Source organism: Solea solea, chromosome 17 (assembly GCF_958295425.1).
Source record: "Solea solea chromosome 17, fSolSol10.1, whole genome shotgun sequence".
In the NCBI taxonomy this organism is placed as follows: Eukaryota; Metazoa; Chordata; class Actinopteri; order Pleuronectiformes; family Soleidae; genus Solea; species Solea solea.
This window is the reverse complement of record NC_081150.1, coordinates 19,566,756-19,576,514: the sequence shown is the minus strand read 5'-3', so window position 1 is coordinate 19,576,514 and position 9,759 is coordinate 19,566,756. Positions and strand designations below refer to the sequence as shown.

The 9,759-nt window shown below is 39.8% G+C and overlaps 1 protein-coding gene and 1 non-coding gene across 2 annotated transcripts in view; both read left to right on the top strand.

Annotated features, from left to right (window-relative positions):
* Positions 1-10: 10 nt before the first annotated feature.
* On the top strand, positions 11-82 carry trnaa-ugc (transfer RNA alanine (anticodon UGC)). The gene has a single exon. It is a non-coding gene; the product is annotated as a tRNA-Ala (tRNA).
* A 611-nt stretch (positions 83-693) lies between these two features.
* ift172 (intraflagellar transport 172) overlaps positions 694-9,759 on the top strand; it is a 41,442-nt gene continuing 32,376 nt past the window's right edge. Inside the window, exons 1-14 of the mRNA XM_058614078.1 lie at positions 694-900; positions 2,108-2,251; positions 2,838-2,950; positions 3,041-3,080; positions 3,708-3,773; positions 3,879-3,958; positions 4,069-4,156; positions 4,842-5,056; positions 6,042-6,165; positions 6,275-6,370; positions 6,897-7,058; positions 7,322-7,375; positions 7,478-7,581; positions 8,288-8,373. Coding sequence (XP_058470061.1) covers positions 862-900; positions 2,108-2,251; positions 2,838-2,950; positions 3,041-3,080; positions 3,708-3,773; positions 3,879-3,958; positions 4,069-4,156; positions 4,842-5,056; positions 6,042-6,165; positions 6,275-6,370; positions 6,897-7,058; positions 7,322-7,375; positions 7,478-7,581; positions 8,288-8,373 — 1,411 coding nt within the window. The 5' untranslated portion in view covers positions 694-861. The remainder of the gene's footprint in view (positions 901-2,107; positions 2,252-2,837; positions 2,951-3,040; positions 3,081-3,707; positions 3,774-3,878; positions 3,959-4,068; positions 4,157-4,841; positions 5,057-6,041; positions 6,166-6,274; positions 6,371-6,896; positions 7,059-7,321; positions 7,376-7,477; positions 7,582-8,287; positions 8,374-9,759) is intronic.

Sequence of the window (9,759 nt, the reverse complement as noted above, 5' to 3'; positions counted from 1 at the left end):
GTCATCGGAAGGGGATGTAGCTCAGTGGTAGAGCGCATGCTTTGCATGTATGAGGCCCCGGGTTCGATCCCCGGCATCTCCACTCATGTTTTGTTCCATTTGCCTTTCCTGTCTTTAACCCGCTCGAAATGTTTTCCAAACACAAATAATGTGATATTTACTTAATCCTGTAGCCTTGTAGCACAGTTTTTACAATTTGGAGAAAAATGCTGAGTCATAATCCACGCTGTTGTTCTCTAGTCTCTATTATTGTACTTCTACCTTTAATCGCCCCGTTGAAAATGAATGGTGGTGGATTTAGCCCTTGTCCTCCCATCCCGCCTTCATCTTCATACAGGTTGCTGTGGCAACCAGAGTGATTAAATGATCAAAGACACTCAATTTATACACATTTTCCCCATTAATTCCTTAAGAAAATTTGTATATATATTTTTTTTTTTTTAGAAAATGTTCATAAGTGTCTATCTAACTACTACTATTACTGTCCCCGGTTACTGTAACTGATTTTGGACGAGTCATGAACACACTGCACCACGTATTAACCATAAATTAATGCATTCACGTTTAATATTTGGTGAACCTAAACTGTATTTTGAGTCACTGGCGATCTTGTGGGGAAAAGCTGATATTTCCCGAATATTTCCCGGAGCGTGAACGCACCACAGCCTCCCGTCCTCACGGTCCTCAGCGGTAACTAAGGAGATCGCTGTTCTGTTTACTACAAAGATGTCGTCTTCTCTGCTAGCTGCTAGCTCACAGCTTCTCCTCCGCAAAATGACCACTCTCTGAGCAATAAATCCACCGTGACTCGGCATTTCTATCGGCCTTTGCGAGCACGAAACTTCTCAAAGATTCGGGAAAATGCAGCTGAAGCATCTGAAGACACTGTTAACGCCGCAGGTGAGTTCACTGACAGACCTTCAGGCTAATGCTAACCGATGCTGGAGGAGAACGTCATATTTTAAAAGTGATAATACTGTGAAATATAACGTCTGTAAACGTGTAAATAAACATAGTTTCACTCCGTTTAAATCGGCTCACGAATAAGCATCTCTAATCCACACTTTATCGGTAATAAATACAGATTTTGACAGTTGCCTCACTTTGCTTGCTAGCCGCCGCGGCGCCTTTCGTGACCCAGAACAGTTGAAAAAGTGGCACATTAGCGAGCAAATTGCGGAATAATAGCTCAGTTAAATACGCCGTTTTAAGGGAGAGGATAGTGTGAAGGTGTTACCGTGCTGTCCATGTCTCTGGACAAAATAACAACACTTGTTACAAGTAAAATAGTTAAATCTTTAACGAGGTTTGGCATGAGTTCGACACACCATGAGGGAATAATGTAACATCTGGCCTCCTGGTACAAAACATGGACATCGTTATGAAGATGGACCACAGACTGATGGACGCTATTTGAGCTCTTATTGTGGTTGTTTTGATCTTAAATGTATGGCATTTTTGTCACTTTGCAGATATTTTGTGTCTGGATGTTGTCATTGTGTTGCTCTTTGTGGTAAAGTTATGTTTCTCTGTGTTCAGTCTACGTCTCTTTGTGGTCAGTTTATGTCTTTGTGGTCATTTTTAGTTTCTGTTGACATTTTTGTCTCTTTGTGGTCATTTTGCTCCTCTCTGTGGGCAAGTTGTGTGTCATTTTATGCATTTTTGTGGTCAAATTATGTCTCTGTTCATTTTTTGTCTCCAATTTGCCTCTTTGTGGTCAGTTTATGTCTCGTGGTCATTTTGTTGCTCTTTGTGGTCAAGTTGTGTGTCCTTGTGGTCATTTTAATGCATTTTTGTGGTCAAATGATGTCTTTGTGGTCATTTTTTGTCTCTTTGTGGTCAATGTTTTGGCATTTTTTGTGGTCAATTTGTCTCCTTGCCACATATGTGTCATTGTCCTCAGTAGCAGTGTAACAGGTTCAGTATGTATCGTTAAAAACATCATTTGAGACATTATACATGTGTTACTGTTTCTGTGTATTGTTGTTTTCTGTCCATAAACGTTACTTATTGCTTATTTTATCGTGATTATTATTAATATTGTAATATTAATATTAAACTTTATCCTTTCTTGGTCTTGGTCCGTCCGTCTTCTCTGTGTCCACAGGAGGGCGCAGCTAAAGTCACGTGCATGTCCTGGGCGCCGAACAACGCGAAGTTTGCCGTGTGCACCGTGGACAGAGTGGTGCTGCTCTACGATGAGCAGGGAGAGCGGAGGGACAAGTTCTCCACCAAACCCCTGGACGCCAAGGTGAGACACGTGAGGACACACGAGGACAGAGGAATAAATGTAGAAACACGTTACGAAGCATCAGGTTGAACTGTGTCACAATAATGGGAGTCTCTATTGGAAATAACGTGGAATTAACTGTTAATGTAAAGTTATTTTCTGTGTTTTCTTAATTATTTCACAAAGATATTCACTTGTATTTGTAAGGACCTTTTTATTTATTTTTTCATCTTCTTAAACATGTATATTTTCTGCCTTATTTGCTCCATATAACAACACACAATCATTAACAGTGAATAATTTTGGTGTGTGGACACAAAACGACGTTTAAAAACATCATTATATCGAGGTTTTCTGGACCAAACAACAAATCGATTCATTGGTAAAGGTAACGATTGAAGCAGAATGTTAAAAAAATATCAAAAAATAAAAATAGTTAATTAATTAAAAAGCCAATTTGACAAATGGAGAGAAATAATGGACACACTGTTGGAGCTTTATGTTTTTTAGCTCATTCTTCTAGATGTAAATCATCAGTTTATGGTGAATATACCTCCAAAAAATACTTTACATTGTAATTTTTAATCATAATTCTTCTTTTTTCCAGTATGGAAAACAGAGCTACACGGTCAACGACATGGCGTTCTCACCGGACTCCACCAAAATCGCCATCGGCCAGTCTGACAACATCATCTTTGTGTACAGGATCGGAGAGGAATGGTACGTTCTAATGTTTCCATCTTTAAAATGAAGAAACCCACACATTTATTATGAAATCACACTTTAATCTACATTCTCTGTTTTTCCAAGGGGCGACAAGAAAGCAATTTGCAACAAGTTTGTTCAGACGGTGAGCAAATGTGTGAAAAACCTGTCAGAGTTGCACAATTTCATTGTTTAATGTTACATTTATCATATTTTACACATACAATTAGCAACTTAGAATGTATAATCATCTTTTTGGTACATTTCATACATGAAAGCTTGAAGAAAACATCAAGAACATTCAGAAATTCAGGGTTTTTTTCATTGAAAATTGAAGTTTTGTGAAGCGCTCGCTCCCCTGCACCAAACCCCATAGAGAAAATCAGCGATTTAACGTCACAGGCACACAGGAGTTGTTGATCCACTTCGGCCTCCGTCAGTAAATTCAAACGTGTTATTTTCGTCACTTCGGCGTTTGAAATCCCTTGGTCAGATTAACATCAGTGACCCAAACTGACCACGCGAGGCAGCGGCGGACCAGCAGCTCCTGTGTCCCCGTGAGCTTAAATCACTGGTTTTCTCTATGGGGTTTGGTGTGGGAGAGTTGGCAATTTTACAAATCACTGAAAAACTCTCTCTGATAGTGAAATTAAGGGGGAAAAACAAGTTCTAAATCTATGATAGACTTTAGAGGATAGTTTTAATCATTACTGGAAACAATCTTTCATGCAGGAGTTACATTTTATGTGATAATGATGTTTTATTGTCACAGAGCGCGGTGACTCGTCTGCTGTGGCCTGCAGAACACGCCATTGTTTACGGATTAGTTGACGGCAAAGTGAGTCAATAATAATAATAATAATAATAATAATAGTTATATTAATATAATCAGCTGTTGTGTGTAAAATGGTGGCTGTTGTTTGTGTTTGTTTGTGTTCCACAGGTTCGTCTTGCTAACACGCAGACAAACAGGTCCTCGACCGTCTACAGCACAGAGACCTGCGTCGTCTCGCTCACGTCCAAGTAAACGCACGACACACTTTGTTTGTAACGGTTACGCACTCACGTCTGACCCAGTCATTGTCTGTTTGTAAACTCTCTGTTGTGTATGTGTGTGTGTGTGTGTGTGTCAGTGTCTCAGGTAAAGGAATCCTCTCTGGTCACGCTGACGGAACAGTCGTACGATATTTCTTTGACGATGAAGGATCAGGAGATTCTCAGGTACTGACAACATCTAACGTCTGTGATCCCAGACTCACTGACATTGACTGACCGACTCCTTTGCTGACCGACTCATTTACTGACTGATTAATTTACTGACCGAACTCCTTTACTGACCGACTCATTTACTGACGACTCATTTAATGACCGACTCATTTATTGACCGACTCATTTAATGACCGACTCATTTATTGACCGACTCATTTACTGACCGACTCATTTACTGATTGACTCATCTACTGACTGACTAACTAACTGAACAACTGAGTTAATAACTGACTGACTAACTCTGACTGACTAACTCATTCACTCACTAACTGACTTATTTACGAACTCATTTACTGAGTCATTCTCTAACTGAGTTAATAACTGACTAACTCATTCACTTACTGATTGACTCATTTACTCTGTCACTTACTGACTCCTTTACTTAGTCAGTTAGTGACTGAGTGAGTCATTCTCTTACTGACTTATTTCTTGACTGACCGACTTATTTCCTAACTCACCTGCTGAGTCACTCTCTGAGTTAATAACTAACAGACTGACGGACTAACTCATTCTCTTACTGACTTATTTATTGACTGACTGACTTATTAACTCGTTTAGTGAGTCATTCTGTGACTGAGTTACCTTCTTACTCCTTCACTCCCTGACGTCCTGCGTGGTGTCTGCTCCGCGCGTGAAGGGGAAGCTGCTGATGCACCCGTGTCCGCCGTACGCTCTGGCCTGGGCGGCAAACGGCATCGTGGCTGGCGGCTGTGACAAGAAGGTGGTGGCGTACAGCAGAGAGGGCCACGCCCTGCAGACGTTCGACTACAGCCGCGACCACGCCGAGAAGGAGCTGACGGTGGCCGTCACCAGTCCCAGCGGGCAGTCGGTGGTGTTCGGCAGCTACGACCGGTCAGTGCTTGACCATTCAGAGATTAGACGTGTCAGTATTCATATTCTGGGTTATTCCGAGTTAGATATGATTGATTTTATAATCAGACGCACTTGTAATTGATCTCAGAGGTTGAAAACGGCTCTGTTACAGTCGCTCTAGTCAAAAAGTTTATGTAAAGTACTGTAGTTGGAAATTCATTTGTTTGCATTATAGACACAATAAACTTTATATAAACTGGCTGAATTACAGTGTGAAAATACAGTTTCATATTTAGTCCACACTCTCTATCTCTATTTTAATCCTAATTCCATTGAAGTGTGCACAAAAAAGGGACAATTCAGGTTTTTATAAAGTGTGTTTGTATAATGACCTTTTTTATCAACCCTGACTGCACACAGAGTAATAATAATAATACATTTTTATTCATAACACACTTGACATGATTAAAATGTCGACGTGCTACAGGTTAAGAGCATTACATTCATATTAAAAAAAGGGATAAAACCAGGATAAAGTAAGATGGAATAATAATAAAACAGAAAGGATTAAAAATCAGCAGGTACGGGTATTATTATCAACTAAAATAACAAATGAAAGTCTAAGATATCTTAAGAGGACGTTCCTCACCTTGTAAAACGGCCTTTTCTGAATCAAAAATGGAAGTTTCTTAAAGCGCTTTCCCCCTGCACCAAACTCCATAGAGTTTTTGATCCACTTCAGCCTTTGTCGGTAACTTCAAATGTCTTGTTTTGTGACTTTGTTTGAAATCCTTCATTAAAATGTACGTCAGTGACACAAAGTGACCACACGAGGCAGCGGTGGACCAGCGGCTCCTGTGTCGCCGTGAGCTTAAATCACTGGTTTTCTCTGTGGAGTTTGGTGCGGCAGGAAAACACGGTTTAATAGTGAAATAAAGAGGGGAAAAAAATATATATATGTATTATATTGAATAACGGGAAAATTGAATATTGTGTGTGTAATGTGTGTGTGTGTGTGTGTCAGGTTGCGTGTGTTTAACTGGGCTCCACGGAGAGGAGTGTGGGATGAAGCCAAACCGAAGGAGATCGCCAACCTCTACACCATCACCAGCCTGGCCTGGAAGAAAGACGGATCGCGCCTCTGTGCTGTAAATCACGTTTTTTTAATCTACACTGTGACTTAAACACCAGCCTCTTGTGAGTTTGCCCTTTAGATGATGCAGACGTGTGTGTGTGTGTGTGTGTGTGGGTGGACAGGGGACGCTGTGTGGAGGGGTGGAGCTCTTTGACTGCTGCCTGCGTAGAGCCATCTACAAGAACAAGTTTGAGATGACCTACGTCGGCCTGAGCCAGGTAGACGACTAAGAAATGCTGAAAATGAGAACTTGTTGATGTTAGAATATTGGAAAAAATGCACAAAGACAAGCAAATAAGAGAAAAGAGTGACATCTAATGGTGAGACTGCAGATGGCAACAAGTGCACGACTCCTCCCGTCTCCTCCTGTCTCCTCCCGTCTCCTCCGTTTCCCAAGTGGACTACGGTGGCCTTCGCATACTATTAAGGACATAATTCTTCTCTGTAACACATTGTTAACTAGGCTTCTATAGAAACACGGCGGCATCTTAAAGCAAGGCCCTTGCCAAAAGTACATTTAAAAGTCTTATTTTAAGGCTGTTCTACACTTAAACAAACATAAATATGTGTAATATGTTCACTTTCTGCCTTAAAGTCTTCTAAATTTACAAACTAGGCCCTTTAATATGAAAACGAGTCACATTTTCTGTATTAAATGACTTAAACTTGCCGTCAGGGTTGAGTTTGTTGACTATTAAAAACATAGTTTATGTAAAACTGTATTTTCTCTTTTCTGTCCTCCAGGTGATCGTGAAGAACCTCTCCACGGGAACCCGTGTGGTCCTGAAGTCGTACTACGGCTACGAGATAGAGGAAGTGAAGATCATGGGGAAGGACAGATTCCTGGTGGCTCACACGTCAGACACTCTGCTGCTGGGAGACCTGCACACCAATAAACTGAGCGAGGTAGGACTTCACCAGCACCACCACGTACACCTGCAGCTCCACGCTGACACAATAAAGATAAAAAACTATGTTTCTTTGTAGATTTGGTTGCATAACAACACACAGAAAGCAGCTTCGGCTCATATTTGTCCTTTTTTCTCACCTTAAATCCATTTTTTGCACTTATTTCTCTTTGTAACACACAAAAAAGTGATTTTCTTTCACTGAAGTATTTTTATTGTTTGAATTAACGCTTTGTTTATGTCTCCTGTCTTTGGTTTCAGGTGCCTTGGCCTGGTTCTGGTGGCAACGAGAAGTTCTTTTTTGAAAATGAATCTGTGAGTTTCAAAAAAATAAATAAATAAATAAAGGCCTGTCGTTAAACAAGTGAGATCATTCTTCACTTCCTGTGATTTATGTTAGTGTTTGTATGTTCTCAGGTGTGTATGATCTTTAACGCCGGGGAGCTGAGTCTGGTGGAGTACAGCAACAACGAGATCCTGGGATCCGTCAGAACCGAGTTTATGAATCCTCACCTCATCAGGTATAAGAAGCTTTTCTTTATATACGTATGTATGTATATATAAACATATATATATATATATACATATATACATATACATATATATATATATACATATATACATATATATAAATAAATATACATGTATATGTATATGTAACCGAGTTTATGAATCCTCACCTCATCAGGTATAAGAAGCTTTTGTTTATATACATATGTATGTATGTATGTATGTATATATATATATATATATATCTATATATATATATATATGTATGTATATAAACAACCCACAGCTAAATGCCTCATCCTTAACTTAAACCCAGACCTAAAACCAGGTCTTAAAAAGTCTTTGATACAGATATTCATAAGCAAATAACTTCTCCTGTTTTTTCTTCAACATGATGATTTTAAAATTCTTATTTTTTGAAAGGAGACTCTTTCCATATCATCCAAAATGAAATTTAACCCAAGATTCTGCTCAGACTAAAATCTTCTCCATGAACGCCTTTGAACACTGATGAGTCCTCCTCAGTTGTAGTTCCCAGTTGTGTCCATGAGATGGCATTGTTGAGCTGTAACAGAGACGGTGTCTCAGGGACGTCTCGTCGCCCTCTGGCTCCGCTCTTCACACTGTGACGGCACCGCCACCAGGTGTCTCCTGCGAGTTCAAGTGTGATTATTATTTATTTTGAATTTTTTAATAAAAGTGTGTGTGTGTGTCCAGTGTCCGGCTGAATGAGAGGAAGCAGAGAGGAGTGGACGACAACAAGAAGCTGTCTTATCTGATCGACATTAAGACGATCGCCATCGGTGAGTGGAAGAAGAAATGTGGAATAAGAGAAAGTGCACAGTTACACATTTTAATCTTATAAACACAGATTATAACAGCATATAAACTCGTGGTTCCCCAAACAACGTACAAAACTAGAGGAGAACGTTCCACTCTTTTAAAAAAACATCTGAAAAACCTGGCTTTTTAAACAAGAAAGAGGGTTTTGAGTGATTGTTTTTATGTTTTATAGTAGTTTATTTTGTTCTGTACTCTGGTTATTGGGAAGTGCTATATAAATAAAAGGTTTACTTACTCATTCATTCGTGGTATTTTAACATATACTGTAAATATAAGCCTGAGAAGGAGTTAGGTTATAAAAATATGTTATATCTTATCGGCTTTTTATCCACACACAACTAGTATTTTGTGAACCCTATGTTGCTGTTTTTGGGAGAAAAACATGCAGTGTTGAGAAAACGGTGATGTCGTAGCCCCGCCTCTTTCTTGCGCTTGCGTTCACTGTCGCCATCTTTGTTGTCGTCGTCTTCTTCTTGTGTTTGGAGTTTGTTAAACAGCGCGTGAGCTTTATTCACATGCTCCTCGTCTTCTTTATATCCTGTGGCAGCGTCACAGTAGCGCCGCCCACAGGTCTGTACGGTGGCCTGCAAGTGCAAACCAGTATTACAAAACACTTTTAGAAATCTCACAACAAATTTACAAAATGTTTCAATGATTTTGTAATAACGGTTTGCACTTCCAGGCCACCGTATGTACATGCTGTAGTTCACATGCCAGGCCAACAGGTGGTGCCGTAAGCCTGGCATATATATTATACGGTAGCATTTACAGTCGATTTGTGGGTGGGGTGGCGTTTTTGAGGCAAAACTTTTTACGAACAAAAAGTTTGCGTGTGACAATGTCGGAAAGTAGCGAAAAATTGTCGAAATGTCGAAAAATTCACGTTTTTCTCAACAACACTCTAGCTAACTAGTAAAGTATCTCAGGAGTATCTTCCTCACGCTGAAGTATCGTAAATAGCAGAAACGGTTAAACTTCGGGAAAACTTCTTTTAATTTCCCGGCAAGCTGAACACTGAAAGGTGCAATGCTGCCCCCTCTGTTTGAAATCTGTAATCACAGTTTGACGTTCTTCTTTATTTTGTTCGTAGTGGTGCGTTTAGTTATAATTCATGTGAGAAGCACAAACTCATTCAAACAGAGTTATTTTCGCAACGTTTGCCCCTAGTGGCCATTCCCTATACTACAGCCTCCACATTTACATCACCGTTCATGTTGAAATCATTATTTTCAACAACAACTTTTTTTACGACCGTTCCGTCATTAAGTTTATCTTGTCACGACTTTTTTTGTCGTGACTTTCTAAACTGCGACAGCTACAATAATGATGGTCTGTATTTACAGTAT